Source organism: Lipophrys pholis (assembly GCF_963383615.2).
Source record: "Lipophrys pholis genome assembly, chromosome: 20".
Lineage (NCBI taxonomy): Eukaryota > Metazoa > Chordata > Actinopteri > Blenniiformes > Blenniidae > Lipophrys > Lipophrys pholis.
Window position 1 is genome coordinate 18820119 of NC_137648.1, and position 20190 is coordinate 18840308.

Genomic DNA, 20190 nt, shown 5'->3' on the forward strand with positions numbered 1-20190 from the left:
ATGCGTCCCGTCTTAACGTTGGCGTTATCTGGAGACTTACCAGAGTCACTGCGTCCTCTCTCTAGGATGACTCTGCTCTTGCTCTCTTTGTTAGAAGAAGCGCATTAGAACCCTCAGGAGAGGAGATAGTTCAAAGGAGGATCCTGAATGTAACGATGGAGTCTACACAAACCTGTGCAATTTGTTCACAAACCCACTCCAGTGAGGTGACTGAGTCTTTCCTCTCTGAGCTGCTGTTCACCAGCTCTGACGCCCCCTACAGGCCGGCCGGCCGGCTCCTCCTCCTGGCCACAGAGACCTGCAGGTGTAGGAGAGAGCTGGCAGAGCTGTCAGGAGAGCCGTCAACTGCTGCTGCACATGTGTGCCAGGCCCGACCCTGCGGCGGCTGCAGCGTAGAAACCGGGTCAAGGGGAGTTCTAGCTCCACGGATCCTGTTTTAGTTTCACTTCCCCTCCGCGGGAGAGTTACACAACCAGGCTGAACTGTGAGTGGAGGCTTCTGGGGCCAGAGGAGTGTCCTTCAACCTCTGGTCCTGTGGAGCCAAAGCAAGCAAGAGCAGGGAGTTTTTTTTTTGTTGCTTTTTTAGGAATCAAATGACCAAGTTAACCAATTTTTGTTGTATAAATGTAACACTAAAACCAAGATAAACATGTACATCTATCTATCCACCCATCCATCCATCCATCCATCCATCCATCCAGACAGACAGACAGACAGACAGACAGACAGACATAGTCCTTGAAAATAATCTATATAATAAATAAGTATAAATATATTTCATTAAAACACATTTATCTCATTTAACAAGTCTGAATGGATGGATGGATGGATGATAGATAGATAGATAGATAGATAGATAGATAGATAGATAGATAGATAGATAGATAGATAGATAGATAGATAATGTTAGGGTGACTAACATGAACCTCTCAAGTGAGTTTAATCACTGTAATTCTTTAGTTTAATCACTTTCTGGGGGAAATAAGATGTTTTTTTTAAGTTGAATGAATAAAATCGAAACTAAAAAGTTGGTTTGAATTGTGGCAAAACAAAAAACAATTAGTTGGGTAATATAATTTATTTCAGGCACATTACAGATAGTTGATAGTTTACATACACAGGACTTTTTTTTCCGCTAAACTGACTGTGATAAAGCATAAAATGTGATCAAATAGGGAACCGAGAGCAGAGGCGCCATTCATAATTAAAACTTTGCGAATTCCTGCCTGAACATGGGATTGCAAACAAGCTCTGTCCTGCTTTGTTGACACACAAACTCCTTCCCTGCCATCTGTGGCGCTCACTCAACAGTCTGTTCACGCCGAACCCCGTTTAAAAGTGTCGAATTGTGTGTGAACGCATATAAATAACAACAAATAAAGGGACTTTTCCACCACAGTTTTTGCAGACTCGACTGGTGTCACGAGTGAAGCTTTGGGATGCCACTGCTAAGCGGATCATGCTCACAGTTTCATAGGCTGTCATTCAAAAGTGTATGCATGTGTGTGTATTTTTGGTGCAGGGTGAAGTGGGTGAGAGACAGACAGATTGTTCATACATCAACAGAGAACAGCTTCTTTGTTGTGCTGCGTGTCCCTCGGGCCCCTATAGGCTCCCACAGTACTGTATCAAACTATGCAGACTCTCTATAATAACAATATGATACAATGGGAATGTAAAGTATATTTTTTTAATATCTGAAGCACATTATTGTATATTTTATTCTCCTGTGATATAACTTTAATGACCAACTAGAGTCACTGACTGAATGTATATATTTTTTTAAAGTGTTTATCATAAGTGTGCATGAAGATTTTCAGATTGAGCCACTAAAAAAAAGAGTAAAATGTCCTTTTCTGGTGGCTCCTTTGCGCAGGGGCTCCCTCGGGTTCGCGCATTCTTGTCTTTTTTTTTTTTAATGTGACTTTGTCCTGCGCCCTGTGAAGGCTGAAGGATTAAAATCAGAGGCAGCTGCCGGGCTGGAAAATCTGCATATCGATCGGAGGGACTCGCACGCACGCACGCACGCACAAGAAAACAACCGCGCGCGCCCGCCGTACTCATCCCCTCGTAAAGGGGCGTGTGGAAGCTGGCGGGGACTCAAACCCTCCGCATTTGCATCAGTGGAAGAGTCGAGGACGGTGCGGAGGCGCACGGAGACGCGGACCAGAAGGAAACTTGTACCGGATCGACACGGACTTTTATTCTTAATTCTTTTTTTTAAAAAAAAAACGTCTTGAGGACTGTGTAGCTTTTTCCACTCACACGGGTCGGATTTGAGTGGTGAATGTTGAGTGAGAGTGAGAAGAGACCCGTAGAGCTCAGCGGTGAGGAGACGAGCCCGTACGCGGAGAGGAGCGCGTGTCTCCGGGCAGCGGCTGTGCGTCTTTGCGCGGACGGACGTGGATTGATCTGCTTTTTTATTTATTTTTTATTTCATGTATTTATTTTTTTCCGGCTCTGATGGTATTTCAAACTGTGTCCAAGTTGACTTGCGTTTTATGGAGCTCTGTGGGGAACATTTTAGTGTGATTTGTTAAACATCAGAGTCGGAGGAAGCCCCCATCGGATCGCGCGCTCTCTGCTCCACGCATGTTGGAGGTGCAGAGGAGAGAGGAGGGCTGGATGCCTGCGGGTCCGCGAGTCCTCAACACACAGGTGAATGCAGATGGTTTTTCTCTCACTTCTTCCGCGGATCAAGAGAAGTACAGTGCTGGAGCGCACTGAGAGGATCATGATCTGTTCGTAATCTCACTCAGATTACGACACGTTTGAAATTGTTCCTCGTGTTCTAAAATCCATCTTGGTAAAAAATAAAAAAAATAAAATAAAATTATAACCATTTGTGTAAGGATGTTGTTTTTGCAGGATTATGCAGGACTACAATGCATTGCATGAGGTTGCTGAGCCGGCTCGGTTCTTGCTTGTGTGTATGTGTGTGTGTGCGCGCAGTGTGACCCAGTAAGGGCAGCCTTGAGTAAACGACTGGAGGCTACTATAATTTACGCTTTAATTGATTTCCTCTAAATTTCAAGAGTGCCAGTTTTAATGGTGTCACTGTTGTGCACTCGGGCTTCAAACAATCGGACAGCATCTGGGTAGCTGCTGGAGCACAAAAGCCTCCCAATCAGAAGTGAAAAGGAACCAGACTTTTTACTCGCATTGAGCTCTGGAGCGCAACAGAAATAAAGATGGGCCCATACAGAGAGGGGTGTGGGTGTGTGTGTGTGTGTGGTGTGTGTGTGTGTGTGCATGAGGAATTAGCCTAGTCTCTAAAATATTTCTTATATGAATTAAAAATCTAAATATATATATATATATATATGTTGTGGGGGATGGTGCTTTTTAAAGTCCTGTTGTGTTACTACATCTTCTAATAATGTCTGGCTCCTTTTTGTAAAAGAAGAAAGAGGGAGGGGAGTGCGTAAAAGCGAGGGAGAGGGAGGGAGAGAGAAATGAGAGAGAGTCATGTCACTTGCTGCTGCTGCTGCTGCTCTGTGTGACTCAGTGCACAGCTCCGCTTACATATATAAAGACGCAGCGCTCCGCAGACATAGGTCGGTCTATTTGTAATCAAGCCAATCACCAACCTCTCCGAGCCTATAGAAGCCAAGCGGTCACAATTTTTGAGGGGAAAGGGGGTGTATCCGTGTCTTCACAGTCTTATTTGTACCAGCAACGGCGGCGTTTTATGGTCACATTGGGGAGGAATGTCCAGGGCGCACAGCCGCTGCTCGTATCCATAACCTGCTCACATCTGCTTATTTTTCTATTTCTGCACTCCGCAGCCGTGGATTACATCCTGCCCGGGCATCATCTGAGGGAGTAAAGGACGTAAAAGTCAAGCTTGGGCTGGAAGTGGAGGTTTTCTTCTTCTTCTGGTTGTGTCTTGGAGAGGATATGGCACGGTGGGCGCCGGGGAGAGGAGAGCAACCGGCGCAGGCGAGAGGAAACAGGAGCTGAATGACAGGATGCCAGCGACCTGAGCCCCGCTCTCAGATCATTCCCAACTTTGTCCAAAAAAAAAGAAGAGACACCTCTGCTACAGGAGAGAAAAAAAAAGAAAATATCTCGTCTTTCGGAGGAGTTTAATTCTTGAGTTTTTGGGGGATTTTTTTGTATGCGTAATTTTATTTTTTCTGGCGAGAAAACAAGGATGCATTGTGGATTAGTCTTTATCCTGTTCATGGGAATCCTCTTGGTGGTCAAGGCTTTCAAAAACGGTAAGTGTGACATCTGATATCTCTATAAATAAAGCTGTTGTGTACTCTGCAAAGCTACTAATCCAAATATTTTTTCTAAAGATTAGCCCTCTCTGATCTCCGCTGATCTTTGGGCAAACGCGCAAGGCGCTCACCTGCCCATTTCCCCCAAACCCTTCTGATTCCCAGCGACACTTCCAGGCGTTCAGTAGTGAATTTAATCACACTCTTTTGTCGTTATCTTCTTTGTAACAATATATTTTCTTCTCTTTTTTGCATTTTATTAAACATACCGTTAAATGTCTTTTTTTATTTCGATACTAATTTAGTATTTTGTTAAATGTTTCGCAATGTTTGCTTGGCTCACGGTCTCTTGTAATCTTAGTAATCCGATCAAAAGTTTCAGTGTCGCTGCTGTGAGTTTTGAAAGAGTTGAAAAAGTCAGTCCAACTGCTCACCGTGCGCCTCCAGCGCACAGTTATTCTGATTTCAACTATTCCCACGAGGTAAAAAGCGCATTTCGTTGTGGTAATTAAACCTACATTTTAATTAAAAAGCACCAACAAAATGAATCCACCTTTCTTTTTAACACATATTCTATGCAGATGTTTGAGAGCAATAGGCCTATAAACGTCTCCCGAAGCTTCCACCTGCATCCAAACTTATTCTTTAATGTTATATCACTCATTTAAAAACTGTCTTTGTGTTCTTATTCTAATGCAAATCAGACTTGGCTCATGTCTTTAACTTTGCGTTCGGTTCAAGCATGAAATCACTGGCATTTATTAGCTCTTCAAATTTTTTATACTAATGCATTTGGTCTGTTTTGTTTTACTCGGTTTTGATTGTGTAAAACGATATACACAGTTGATCTTTGATATTGTTTAAATCTTGCACTGCAACAGTGCGTAAAATCGTGTATCTGGATGAATGAGTCTTTCAAGGCCGCTCAGTATTGTTTCTGATGGCTTCTAGTAAACAACCAAGGTCGATCCTCTCACTGAACTCGGTGATTCATTCGCACCATTTGTGTTGTTTTCTTGAAACCTGAAAGCAACCTCCGGGGTAGTATAGCGCGAGGCAGGAATTACGTCATTTAACCCAAATCCGTCTCTGCGCGTAATCCGGCGCAAAGAAGAGCATCAACCACGAAATGTGACTGGCTTTTGTTTCTCACCCCCCATCTCTCTCTCTCTTCACCCTCCTGAAGATAAATGTGGAGGCAACATCCGAATCTCAACCGCCAACTACCTCACCTCCCCCGGATACCCCATGTCTTACCCCCCCTCTCAGAGGTGCGTGTGGGTGATCTCGGCTCCGGGTCCTCACCAGCGGATCCTCATCAACTTCAACCCGCATTTCGATCTGGAGGACCGAGAGTGCAAGTAAGTGTTCTCCCCCCTCACCTCGAGAAACAGATGTGCTTTACATGGTGGGGGCCCTCAGATCTCAGGGGCCCCTCGATTTGATCCAAAGATAGCGCAAGGCTCCTTTTGCTTTTTATTCTATTAGTGACAGGAAGCTATTTATTGTGCACATCACCCCAGAACCTCATTTTGGAAGCATTGCTCAAACACAGACACAAAGCACCCTCCTGGGTTTATGTTTATTTATATTTAATGTCCACGCTTGTCCTCCATTCATAAAGAGTGTCAAGGCGCTGTGTGTGTGCAAGCCTCCCCTCTCTCATACACTCACACACACACACACACACACACACACACACACACACACGCACACACACATGCTGATTGCACGTGAAACTGCGCCATCTAGTGTCTTCAATCCGCCCTTCCTGGAGCTGTGTTAATCTAATCCTGCTCTGGCAATACATAGGGCAGCAGGAATGTCTCACCCCTGCCATTTGGTTTTGGAATGTCCTTGATTTTTCGTCTTTGCGGAGTGAAGTCACCGGGGTGTAATATCGATTCGAGCTGCTGTACTTTTGCAGAAGCTTGTGTGTGTATGTGTGTGTGAGAGTGATAGAGTGTGTGTGTGTGTGTGTGTGTGTGTGTGGTTGTGTGTTGATGAAAGGGGGAGGCGAGCTATAGGGCCAAAACCTCACCATTAACTCTGCATTCTGCGTGAAAAGGGGCTCTCTTAATGAGGCATTCACTCTCGTATTAAAACACCCAAACAAGTGGGAAATACCAAGACTTGGCTCCTTTAAAAGAAAAATCACAGCTTATTTTAATCAAGCAGTCACTTTATTAACGCCCGCCACATGTGTGATTTTTTTTCAAACATTTTTTTATTTTTTTTCCCCTCAAACTGCCCTTTTCCCGGACAGCCAGTCACCGATCCTTATTGGACTTGCGAGCCACGAGTTGTCGCATCCAGCGGCGGGCTGAGCGGCTAACCTGTTGTCAGATAGATAGTTTAAAGCCGGTGAAACTGGAGACAGACAGTAATGTGATGAGCCCGTGTCGGTGCGGCTGCCCCGAGGTGAGCCTTGCCTGGGCAGACTGCCTCGCTCTGATTGCCTGTCTTTCACTGTGTGTGTGTGTGTGTGTGTGTGTGTGTGTGTGTGTGTGTGTGTGTGTGTGTGTGTGTGTGTGTGTGTGTGTGTGTGTGTGTGTGTGTGTGTGTGTGTGTGTGTGTGTGTGTGTGTGTGTTTTTGTGCGTGTGTCGGTGCCTCGGCCCTCCTCTGTCTCAGCTGTTTGTTTACGCTCCAGGGCTCAGGAGAGTACAGGGCTTTGCAGGATCCTGTTACTGTATCTCCGCTCCACCCAAAACCTGGACCCTTCTTTTTTCTTTTTTTTTTTTTCCTCCTCCTTCTTTTGTTGCTCCTTGACAGCCCCCCCCCCCCGCCCACACCCCCTTGCAGGTCCTTTCTTTCTTTTCATTTTTCTTTTTAATCCTTCATTTGAACCCCTTTAACTTTCTTTCTTTCTCCTGCCGGAGATTTATTGCAGACAAAACGCTGCCGTCTCTCACAGGCTGGATGCTCCTTGACTCCAGGATTTTGGGGTCTGGTTTCAGCACCGGAGGGACTATTAAACTGTCCCGAGATCCTCGGTTGTAGGAGCAGAGAAGGGACAAGAGGGGTGGGGGGGAAAGGGGGGGGGGGGGGGGGGGGGGGTGGCTGCAGGAACAATACTTGTGTTAAATCAAATTAGCCAGGAATGAATTTCCTGTGTCTAAACACCCTCGGAAAGAAGAATTCTGTCCCCGCAGGCTCGAGGAAGGCGGAGGCATTGAGTGTCGCGACACATCCGTGTATCATTTACAAATGAGCTCTTTTTATTTGGCAGCTGCACTCAGGCCCCGTTTGCATGTTTTCAAGTGAAAATGGAAAACGTTTGTTTTGGGGCGTCTGTTTCCCACGACAGTGGTGCTTGGAGCCAATGAAGACGCCGCTTTTTGAAAACATAACTTTCTGTAATTGAAACGGGAGAAACTGCAACTTCCTGAAAACATTCCGGCTCCTTGTGGCCCAACATGCTAAACTCCATAGTTTTCAGCGTTTCTGCTGTTCCCATATCGATGGACATTGTTTTCAAAACGTTGTTGTGTGAACCCGAAATATTTCTGAAACTTTGTCTAAACAGCGTCTGTGTTTAAGGATTGCCAGTTAATTTGTGAGCAGATGAGGTTTTGCGTAGTTTGCTTCTCCCTCTGTTTCCTCTCCCTTGCTTGGCGGCGGCAGACACGCGCTACGCAAAACCAGCCGTGCGGTCAGAAGAGTAGAAACCACTTGTCTGGAGCATAAGTTGACAAACTACTCGGGCGGACAGCCGTGAAACTTAAATCAACCCTCAGAGATCGCACAGGAATACGGGGTCGTCCCGACCTCCAGCCACCCCCCTCACACCACCACTATTTTTAAACTCCGGTCTGCTGTTTCATTTTTAATGCTGCTAATGGAGTGGTTTTCATGGGACTTTAGTTCCACTTCACCATTTATCACAAAGTTGAGGCTGGAGAGCGAAAAACATTTCCCTCTGTCCTTTTTTTTTCTTTCCTCCCTCCTAATTCCAAATTACAGCCCTGTGTAACGTGAGAACGGATTATCGGGTAATCGCTGACAGGGCGTGTCATAGGTAACCCGGTTATAAAGCGCGGGAGTTTCCGCCCGTGCGTTCCGCAGACAGCGGCTGGGTGTGATTTGCGAGGGACCCATCAGACTCCCCGTCGCAGCGCCACTCACCAAATCAGCCCTTACATAATGGAAACTGATGAGAGCCAGAATGGCTTCCTTATCTGATGGACTGGCAGGAGTGGGTGGGGGCGGGAGCGCTGGCGGTGGCGGTGGTGGTGGCGGTGGCGGTGGTGGGGGTTACAATGCATGCTTCAGTGCACTGCCTTTGCAATCTAATTAGCGGGCAAATGGAACACACATGCGCCACATGTTCCCCCAACATGGCTCTTATCAGCAAACCAAACAAGGAGCACTCAAAGTGGTGCTCGTAAAAAAGAAAAACAAGTCCTCGCTGAGTGGGAGTCTGGGCGGTGTTGCTGCACGTGTGCGCCGCCACCGTCGCCGCTACGGCCCCTCCGCAGGTTTGTTTGGGGAAGTGCAGAGGCCTGTGTCCTGAGAGCTCCGAGGAGGAAAACACTCCATCACAGAGATAAGGAGAGGGACTAAGTGAGCCCTGCCATTCTGAATGTGGAGCGTGTTTTCCTTTCACGCACCGCTGTAGACTTTCACAGAGTCGGAGAGTTTTGGCGGGCGGGGGGGTTGGGGGGGCGGGTATTAGCTTGCTCGCTCGCCTCTGGCAGCTAATGAAGTTTGAGGCGCAGGCACAACCCGCATCGAGGCAAATATTTGAACTCAATTTGCTCTGAAAATCGGCGAAATGACCGAGCTAAGCTCAAGTGAAAATCTGAAGTAAATAGATATGCTTTCGCTCTGTGCACCCATTCTCTCTCTCTCTCTCTCTCTCTCTCTCTCTCTCTCTCTCTCTCTCTCTCAGCCATCTGATAAAGCCTGTCACGCTCGTCGGGCTGCGGTAGCTCCGCCATCCGAGGGAAAAAAAAAAAAAGAAAACGGAGGTCTGAATCCAAACAAGTGACAGGCAGACTTCACATGAGACTGAAGGGCAATTTATCTAATTTAAACCTCGAAGTTTGAGCGAGCTTCTCGGGCCAGAATTCCCCCCAAAAAGTTTCCAATTTCGAACTTTTACTTAAACAACAGCTGGTAATGTTTCATTTTGAGGCTTCGGACCGCTCCCTGCAAACCTCCTCCAACACCTCGCCTCGCTACAACTTTCTAAACCTCCGATGTGCTCTTGACAACAATATGAATCATTGATAGCATCGGAGTTGCTGACCGGGCTATAAAAAAAAAAAAGAAGCCTCAGTGCAGTGAGAACCCTCGCAGTCAGTGAAGTCAGTCAGCTCGTCACAGTGCTGAGAGGAGAAGGGTTAAAAACTGGAGGGTGGTGAGGATCTCTTTCCATCCCTTTGCTTTTCCCTCTGTCTGGACCTCACACATATTCCACAGTGGACGGAGGGGGACTGGGGGTGGATGGTGGTGTAGTAGCAGCCGAGGGGAGATATTTGAAGAATGCCTCTTAGTGGGAGGAGTGAAAGTCCAACAGAGCGCCCCCCCCCCCCCCCCCCAACCCCTTCCATTACTTCAGGTGCCTGTGGCCCTGTTTACGTGACAACGTTTCAAGTGAAAACACAAAACTTTCATTGCGTTTTGCTTGTCTGTTTATCGGTGCTCGGAGACACTGAAAAGGGAACTTTTTGAAAACGCTCTGACTCCTTGTTATACAGAGGAAAACACAATTTTTATGAACTGTTGCTACCGTGCACGCACACCAAAGTCAGAGTAAATAGTTCTTCTGCACATGCTCAGTAGATGGACAATAAGAAAGGCGTTTCCTCCAGAGTGTCATAACTCCCAGTCCATATTCTCCTCGGACTTGGTACTTTTATTTTGACAGTCACGGTAATAACAATCCAACTTGGTCGTCTGTCCATGTGCTTTCCATTGTGTATTGTTTTCTGCGACCATGTGTGTGCAGTTTCATTACAAAAGTCAACAAGAGCACCCACTAGTGGCCTGGCATGGTAACCACATTGTTTTCAGCATTTCTACCATTTCCGTGTGAACGGACATCGTTTTCAAAACGTTGCCGTGCAAACACAGAACCTTTTGTAAACATAAACGTGAAAACGATGCGTTTTCATTTAAAACGTTGCCGTGGAAACGGGGCCTTAGATGGATGGTACAGTAGTAGCAGGTGGAGGGAGATATTCGAAGAATGCCTTTGAGTGGGGGGGAGGGAAGTGAAAGTGCATTCTTTTTCCGCACTTTTTTTTTTTTTTTTTTTTTTGAATAGTAGCTCCTGCCTTACCCTGACCCCCCTCACACCTTCTCTTCTGCCTCCTGCTGCTTTGCCCCCGTGGAGCCGCCGGGCCTGCTGGGAGTGCAAACATTCTCTGCTGTGTCCTGTCTACAATAGACATCCTGCCCCCCCACACACCCCCCACCCCCCACCCCACCCCCATGGCATTTGTGACCGGGCTCCGGACTGAAGGGATGACTCACGAAGCTCCGGGTATTAACCTCAACTGTATCTATAGTCGGCCCCCCCCTTTGTCATGTGGACTCCTGCTCAGAGGCCAACAAAGAGTGAGTGCCACCTGTTTCCAAGAAGTGACGGTGGAAGGACAGAAGGGGCTTTAGGGAAAAGATCCAGTTGGCCACTTCTTCTAATTCCCCTGTTAGCCTTCCTGTTAGCATGTAGCAGCCACATGTTCAAAAGCAGCAGAGGGGGGGGTAAAGTGCACAAGCTCCCTTTTACCCCCGTCACCCTCCTCTGCAAGGCAAATAAGAAGAGGTGGGCCGTGTGATTGTCTAATAGGAGTTGTCATGGAGGAGAATAAATAAGTCGAGCCTTTTTTAAACCGGGCTGCAGGAGTGTTGGCAGATTTAAAAGTCGGGGAGGCGGGGGGGAGGGGTCCAAGGTTGACGGGGCTTTGGGTTGACATGGATTGTTGGACGTACTTCGGACATTTATTCCTGCTGTCGGTGCGGTCTCTCGTCTTTTAAAAGCCCGTGTCACAGAAGCATCCACACTGGCAGGGTTCAAAGCGGCGCCTCCAAAATATGCACAGGGAAATGGAGCGCGCAGGGGCGACGTCGCTCCTTTTAACTACCGGGTTCGGCAGAAAACAGCTGAAATCGTGCACCTGGTATTTTGTGCCGCGATAGACTCCCACAGTTTGTAACAATGGAAATCAAATTAGACCTGAAATTACGTAGGAACGGCGCACCTTGAAGAGAGCTCGTCAGCAGCGTCTCAAAGAGCAATCTGCTTCCGATGTGTCTTGTTTGCACTTCACGCCAATTATACCCAAACTTTCTGAGACAGGCGTTCTGGATCTTACGTTTCTATTTGAAGCACATCAAACCCTTTGCTACTTGCAAAATATAATGTTGATGAGGCTGGTGAGTCACTCAGGAACAGGATTATTCATTTGTCACTACCTCGGCGACCTTTCGAAATGAGATACAGATCTCCGCAAGTCAGCACTCATGTGGAAGACTATTTAGAAGAAAAAAAGAACATTCAAAGTATTTTAGAGAGGAACACCACAAATAACAAAAGCTACAGATTCAGTGTGAGACAGAAGCTTGTGTAAAAATGACTTGAAAACCAAACTATAAAAAGTCTGATTTGCCCCCATTATAAGGAGGCAGAAACCTGATGAGCTCATAAATACAGTAGTTTTGAGTGAAAAAGCCATCGCATAGTCCGGCAGAAAGCCACAAAGCCACTCATGTCATCCAAGGAGTCCTCCATAGTTACAAGTAATTCCCTTTGTTGTGTGGTCCAATGCATTAATGCAGTCAAATTTCCCGGCAGGATGGATAAAACAGTCTGGCTTTCAGCTTTGTGGCTCAGCATTGCTGCTCCACCGGCTTCCTTTACACCAGCGGTGTTAAACATGAGGCCCGTGGGCCAAATCCGGCCTTCAAGAGGCTCCAAACGACCAAGAACTTTGGATTGACTCTTATTTCCACCATAAGGTTTCATTAAAATTGACTTTATGTTGAGATTGTAGTAATTTACTGTCGTAATTGTTTGGTCTTTATGAAAATATACACATTTTCACCATGTATAGTCTCCGCCACAACGAAGAACATTTTGAATTTAAAGGTTATTATGACACTATTTTACCAGGCCGGCCCACTCAAGATGAAATTTGGCTGTATGTGGCTCCTTAACTAAAATGTGTTTGCCACCCCACCAAAGGCGCTCAGTCTTAGAGTTCTAAAGAGAAACTCATAGGCATTAAAAGTGTTGGTCACAACTTTGTATTTGTTGTGTGTGATTAGTGGAAAAATAGCTGTTTGGCGAAGTATTCTGATCCAGTGTTTTGGATCTATTGGTTCGCTTATTAACCAGTAAGTCACTTAGTCCAGTGTCTTTGCTTTCTGTGAGTTACAGCAGATTAAACTCAAAAACAAAAAAAATGTGTATTGAAGTTTTTGTAGATGCATTTTTCTTTCCACATCATGGGTTTCTCAATACGTTAGATCCTGTGCATGGAGTTATGAACACATGCAAGAAGTTAAACACTGTAAATGTATGTTTCTAAACTTGCTGGATTCATTGGTTTGTGGTGTTATTTGAGTTATTCAGAGTCCAGCCTCACTAACTGATAAAGTTTGGACATCTTGGGTGGAGGTGAATACAAGGACTACTGGTGGATGGTTAATCTCCCAATGTACATAGAAATTCAACCATGTTTGCGAGTCATTTTCGCTCAGCAGACACAGACTGACTCATGTATGACCAGTCAAAGATAAGGAATCCAATCCCCTGCAGCGAGAGGCTCTGCCACAGTTTAGTTTTTTTTCTAGTTTTCATGGTAAAAACAAGAAAAAACTACAAATGAAAGCCACAGTACCGATACATTTGCAAGTGTTCACCTTGTTAATTAACCAGAGGGTGTAACAAAACGCATGGCAGACAGAGATGTTGCATCAGAAAGCCATTAACCTTCACTCCCGTCTTCCTCACGTCTTTACAACACGGAGGGGTCACTCCCTGGCTAATGAGCAGGCCTGTGCACATGTGTTCCTGATTGCATGCGTTTACACGTGCATGCGGATGGGTGACCGTGGAGGTTGAGGGTCTCTCTCTCTCTCTCTCTCTCTCTCTCTCTCTCTCTCTCTCTCTCTCTCTCTCTCTCTCGCTCTCTCTTTTTTTCCACCGGTGAAGCGTTTCACCTTGGCCGCAGCTTGGAAGGGCAGCCTGATTGAAAAGCTTTCTGGCCGTGGCATCTGCCATCCTCCCCGCTGCTCTGTCACCACTTTGATTCATGCGCAGCCCGACCACAACCGGGAGGCGAGCCACTCTTCCTCGCTGCAGGGGAGCCAGGTCCACTTCACAGCGGAGGAGGGGGGGGGGGGATAAGAGAGGGGGGGCGAGGCTGATAAATAACCCGCTGGATTTCCAGTCGCGGTCGCATATCTACGGCGGGACAAAAGCATCACGGTCCCACGTGTCCGCCTGTTGTTGATTTTTTTCTGTTTTCATCTCAATGTGGGAGTTAGCAACTTAGCATTGGCAAGGGAAGAGTGTCCCCGAGCTGTTTCTGGCACGTGACTCCTGAATTCTTAATTCTTCCTTTTTCATCCCGTTCCAGCCCCAAACCGATACCACCTTCCCGATACTGGAAGTTTCTTGTGGAATGGAGCTGCAGCTCACACAGCTTAGAGATGTCAGTCGTATGCTCTTTTTTTTTAACGTCTTTATCTGAAACAGATTGCTGGAAAAGGAGCCGTATGTAGGGGCTCATGATTAGAAGACAACATTTGGTAATCTCAAGCTCACTATCTGGACCCACATCTATAGCCTGTAAGAAAATTCATACTCGTTGTTCCTTCCAATGTCGATGAAAAAGCATTAAACACTCAGGCTGTAATTCAATTATGCGTTTCTGTTTCCAAAGGACAGTTGGCAACACGCTCCGTCTCCCCCTCGCTCGGCTTCGTATGATATAATTAGCAACAGGTTTTCCTCACTTTCGATTTTCTCTCTAGCTGCATCGCATGTTGATCTTTTTCTGTTTATGAAGTTTCATGGAAAACAGGAAATGTTAATGAGCGTGAATGAAGTGGGACGAATTGGAGATTGTGTGCGGCAGAGCAGGCGTCTGGGGTGGCTCACTTTGAAACTTACCCCTCCCACAGGAAAGATCGGGGGCTCCTCAGCTGATTTGATGAGGAAGGGAGTTCTGGACACTTGTAATTCAGCGTGTCCAAGCTTGTCAGACACGTTTGGTTCGGTGGTCTAACCTTGAATGATTGTGATTGATGTGCTTTGGTCCTTAAACTGCTTGTTTGTTGCCCCAACGCCCGTTTGTCGCCGGTCCTGGAGGGTCTGCCGGGTTGAAGGGGAGGGGGAAGCGTCAAACAATCAGGCTACTCCCACGAGAGGCTGTGGGTGATGCAGAGTTTGTAAAAGGGAGGGTAGGAAGCTGGAAGCCAAGGCTTGTCTCGTTTCAACCCCGATCTCCGGGGTCGTTTTCGGTCACTGCGCTTTTTTTCGCACAGCGGGAATCGCGTCGACTTCTGCCGGCCTGTTCCTCCACCACTCAACTCTGCATGGTTCGACCAGGGCAGCAAGCAGACAGTGATTGATGGGGCGGTACCCCACCGCTCTCTGATTGAGTTAGGGCCACTCACAATCCCTCGCTTTGTTTGCTCTTAGCTTGATCTCTCCTCGCTAAATTGCCAGCATTAGTTGTGGTCTTTCTTTTTCACCGCAGCCGCCGGTGCTTGTTTTTTTTTTTTTTTTCTCACGGCCTTATTTCTTTTTTGTTTGATGGTAGTAATTGTAAAGAGGGAATGTATACTCAGCCTAACAGCAACCTTTTCGGCATTAACCCAGTAGGGTAGCGCTGAAAGTATTATTAGTAGCCTGTACCTCTGGCGCCTGACCGGCCTCTCCTGGATGACTCCTGTCTGCTTCAGAATGAGTGACAAGAAGACCGCTCTCCACCGTGCATACACTCTCCCACAGGGTTTCACTGGAAAGTAGGAAATGACACTGCTGGACAGAGGGCCTTCAAAGTAGATGGCATGATTTGATTGCAATAAATGGAGGAGTCACCTTGGCCTTGGAAGGCTGGCAGTCACATGCTGGCCATCAGCACTTAAATCAGCCCCGTGATGCCAAGAACTCCGCCTTTCTCGCCCGACTCCACAGAGGAGATGTACAGCTTGGCGGGCGGCCCTCGCGGGACGGATCTATTTGGCTTTCAAAGTGCTTGCACCACTGAAAAAAAATTTCTGAGCTCTGCATGCGCCGGTGGGAACAATGCAGCCATCAAAATGAAATGAAGTGAGACGTCTGAAGCCTTCGAGGGCTGGTCTGCGTTGGAAGGAAACGGGCTGATTCTGGCAACAACTGATAACTTGACCATGCCTTGTTTGTAGTCACCCTCCCCCCCTTCTGTAATTTCACTTCAGGAGAAATATAGCCATATATCATCAAGTTATCACACGCTCCAAGGCCAGTTGTGGGTGATTTCTGACTGTTTATACAGACTAAATACACTGACGACAACGACGACAACAACAACGCCAGTTCTCTGCGACATTCCTATGGCTTCGGCTGACAGGCTTACACGCCGCTAGCCAAGTAGCTGCAGCCAGATGATCGGGTCACGCGACGCACCCAGACCTGGTCCCTGACCCCCCCCCCCAACAATGACTCCACAGACTCTGGGGAGGATAGAGGAGGAAAAAAGCCAGGGGGGACGGATGGGACTTTTAATTGATTAAATCCCAGTGCAGCTCTTATTACCATTGCCCTTGAGCCTCCTAGCCATCGCATGCAAAAGAGTCTTCATGCTGCTGAGCCTTTCTATTTTTTTTTCTCCTGCATTCATACCTGCACCTGTTTGCCGGCTCCCCCCTATCAAGGCATTTCCAATGTTTTTTTTCCTCTTTTGTTCCTTCCCTCTCTCCATCAACGGCTCTACTTTCTTGCCTTCTGTATCTCCCTCAGCAGTTTCCTTTTAAACACACCAAACGCCGCCATCCCACCCACGCCGCACTCTTGTCTCTCTTCCTGCCCATTGTGGAGAGGCGAGAGAGTTTTGAGCAGCACCCAAAGGCTTTACCTCTTGCTGACCTCGGCCTCAAACTCCCCTCCTCCCTCTTCTCTCCTCCGCTGCTCCTCTCTGCCTTCTTTGAATGCTCGTTACTCGGCGGGGCGCTCCTCGCCGCATCAGGAACAGATAGATGATTGCCTCTGTGCAAGCTGCTCAGGATTTCAGTGAGTGCATATTGTCGAGCTGTAGGGATTTTCATTTTTTATTTATTTTTTTCCTTGTTAGCCCACAGTCATAAAGCGTCTGCTTGGCTAATTTTACTCCCATGGTAAGTTCAGTGGGTCACTTGCTCAAGGTTGTTTACAATTATCTGTCTGTGTCCCTTATGTTTCTTTTTGTCACATGGTTCCTGTGAGTGTGACCTTGATCGTGTACATCCTAGACATGCAGTTATGCACAGGATATCCAGTAATAGTCCAACCCTATAACAAGCACCCCTCTTACAGGACATACCCGGAATAAATGGGATACTGTTCTTTGACCCTCTCGATCAGTGTTAGGATGTCTGCGTTGTGGTCTCCTCAATCAGAAAATCACAATTGGCAACGATGTACAGAAGATATAAATAGAATATTTGGAATTGGAGCTAGTACATAGTAAAAGGGTTTGCACTTGTCTCTTGCTTCATGACAGCTTTTAGCTTGGGTATAATGCCATTACCTAATCAGAATAGCTTTCCTCTGTCCCTTGAAGACCCAGGTGGGAGGCTATCAATGAAACACTGCACCTCTGCCGCTTTGACCTAAAGATTTATTGCCCAGATAAGCAAGATTTTAAGCCAATGTGCTGCTAAAGTGCCTGACGACTCTTCACTTTAAGGCCATCTGACCATAGGCGCACATATAGATGTCTGTTTAAATAATATAGGCGCAACTTTGTACCACCACTAATAAATGATAAATGAACTTTACATATATAGTGGATTTCTACTGTACAGCAGTGTCAACGTGCTTTGCATGACCAGTCACATTCGCCCATGCAAACACAATCCATCTCAGTCTCACACCATTGGTGAGAGCTGCCGTGCAAGGTGCTCGCACACCATCGGGAGCAACTTGAAGTTTAGCTGCTTATCCAAGGATACTTCAAAACAGGCACAGAGTGAGGCGGGTGATCAAACCGCCTTGACATGTGGGGTGGGACTCTCCTTGGGTTGTACTGTGGTTAAACCCAATAAGAGGAGGGGGCTCATCTTCACACAGTTTTAGAACCCCTGCTCTATACCAAGTGACCCACAGTCATTAAGGCCCTTCGTTAAAATGCATCGTTTGCATGGAAAATGCAGAAACACTGAAAATTATGTAGTTTTCATGTTTGGCTGTTTGCTTTTGTAACAACAAGTAGTACACAGGGAGTACACAGACATTGTAGTGTACAGACGACCAAGTTGGATTGTTGCTCAGGTGACTGTCAAAATAAAACTACCAAGTCCCAGGAGAACATGGACCGGGAGTCATGACACGACGGAGGCCACCATTGTTGTTGTCCATCTACTGAGCATGTGCAGAATAACTGTCTACTACGGCTGTGGAAAAGTTGCATTTTCCTCCGTTTACATGGAGACTGAGTCACTGCGGTTTCCAAAAAGTTGCGTTTTCACTGGCTCCCAGCACTGTCATCATAAAAACGGACGCCCAAAATGCTCTGAAAGTTTTCCGTCCACAATATCCTCTTATATAAATGTGAGCCAAGCATTATAGATGTTAAAGTCTTTTTTTTTTGCACAGCAAGTCTAGATGGAGTCATTTGCACCCTCCCCCACAGCAGGGGGTCCGTGTACTCATGTCATGGTGGTGCTACATGGTGTGAGTAGGCAAAGCGACCACTGAGGAGGAGGCATGTTTTAAAAAAAGAAAAAGACTGTATACAAGTCATCCTTGCTGTGCCACCTCGCCCCCTTTCTCCCCGTGCCCTGTTATTTTTACCCTTGACTTCTCATTGTTGTAGCGACGGCGTATCATCTGAGCCGTGCCACAGCCCCCTGTGGAGGACTCGCTCCTCGCTCACCTCTGCCTGCCCCTCTCTCCTGTGTAATCAGAGATCCTCTCAAATGTCAAGGTGGGACAAATGGGAGCCATTCCGTCTTGTAATGGGCCCAGAAATGGGTTGGAGTGCTTCGCTTTGCCTCCCTCTCTTTTTCTCGTCTCTCTTTGAGAAAACACACACAATGCGTTTCATCCTTTTTCTATCTTTTTGGCTTTCTATTCTTATATCTTTTAGAATTTCACCCAAGCTCTCTGCTTTTCTTCTTCTTTTTCTTTTTTTTTTCTTTTTTTTACAAGTCCTTTTGTAAATCATATTAAAGTTTCCAGCTTTGTTGTGAAAGAGAAACCTGTGCAGGAGAAGGTTAACAACTGACAAATTGCACGATAGCTCACAGTCCCAATGATTTCGGCCATTACTACTCCGCTTTTCTACTTTTAAGAAGTGTTTCATTAATTTACCCGGAGGGCTGCCAGCTTCATTTGCAAAAGCATACATCCAAATTGTGAATATTAATATCTGAACACGGAGATGCGCATAGAACACTGCTCTATGCAACAGCAATTTCATTTCCGAAGCTCGCCTACTCGGTGAAAAGTGCTAAATATGTATCTCCAGTTTGCCACAAGCGCTTTCTTAATTGATTGTACTTACGCGCTCACACATTCTCGATAACAAGATGTGTGATGAGGGCCAAATCCTCAGCATTAATACATGCTGAAGAATCATTTTCTATTTTTATTCGAGAAGAACTTTCTCACTTTTCAGTGAGAATACAGTTGGGATTTCGGGGAATATCTGATTAGCATGAAATGTTCATTGTTTTCTTCTTCCTTCATGCGAAAGCAGAAGGTCATTAGCGTTTAATCCGTGTTTCACTTTGTGTTAGATCATTCTGCTACCTCCGCACTTGAGTGAAAACTCCTGTAAAATATAGTCATATTCACCATTTGTCTTTACCAGATGCGGAAAATTGCAACAAAAGAGAGCAAAGTTCCTAATATTCTTTTTATTAAAGCCAGTGACATATATTCGCATTTTGTTAATCACGTTGTTGTGACCTATTTGTCACGCTTCATTAGTTGGATGAGGGGAAAAAGTTCACATGCGCCCATGATGGAAAACACGCAGCGCCGCGCTCCGACCCTGGAGGCCACGTCACAGTGGAAAGACAGTCAGCTGAACGCACTCCGGCAACCCCGGGGTTCAGAGTGCAGTAGACTCTGCATGTGAGGTGAGCACAGGCAAATTAGCCCGCTAACAGTGGGGGCTTTTAAGCCCCTGCCGTCCTCCACCCCGTCCCCTCTCGAGTTCACACCCATGTGAGCCGGCTCTGTGCTGAGGAGAAGCACCCCCCCCCCCCCCCCCCCCCGCCCGTCTCTCCGTGCTCATATTTCTGAATAAAGGATTATTGTGTGTGTGCATGTTCAGAGGGAGGGGCGGGGATGCAATAATTGAGTCTAAACAGCCAAATTCATTAATTTGATTGTTGGCGACAGCAGATCTCTCGACAGTGTAATTAGGGAAGCTAATGGATGGAGGCATGCTAAATCCATCAATGCTAATGATAATTGCAGTTTAGGAGAGCGAAGACGCTTTAGCTCGCGAGCGTGTGGCCGAGGCCCGCCGAATCAGCAGCGGCTACGGCGTCTAAAAATATGATGGAGCTGAGCGGAACCGCGCAGGAGGAGGGGTGACACCCGGAGAGAGGCCCATCGGACGGGTGCAGCTGGGCCGGCTGCGCTCGCCGTACGCATCCTTTCATCCATCATGCGGAAACATGGGTGTTGGTGAGCACAGCGACCACGCTCTTCTCCACCCCAGAAGCCGTTCCCTCTGATTGGTTGGTGGTTTTTCCTACTGCGACTCGCCCCATTCGGAGGTCGTGGATGCCCGGCGTAATTTTCTGAGGATT

General features: G+C 46.8%; 1 protein-coding gene across 3 annotated transcripts in view; it reads left to right on the forward strand.

Moving 5' to 3' along the window:
* The first annotated feature begins 2113 nt into the window (after positions 1–2113).
* nrp1a (neuropilin 1a) overlaps positions 2114–20190 on the forward strand; it is a 79227-nt gene continuing 61150 nt past the window's right edge. For 2 of the 3 annotated variants that reach the window (XM_080489171.1, XM_080489173.1), the window contains exons 1-3: positions 2114–2658; positions 3789–4223; positions 5413–5587. In XM_080489171.1, coding sequence (XP_080345297.1) covers positions 4121–4223; positions 5413–5587 — 278 coding nt within the window. In that variant the 5' untranslated portion in view covers positions 2114–2658; positions 3789–4120. Of the gene's footprint in view, positions 2659–3497; positions 4224–5412; positions 5588–20190 lie in introns of those variants that run through there. The other variant, XM_080489172.1, reaches the window with a different exon arrangement.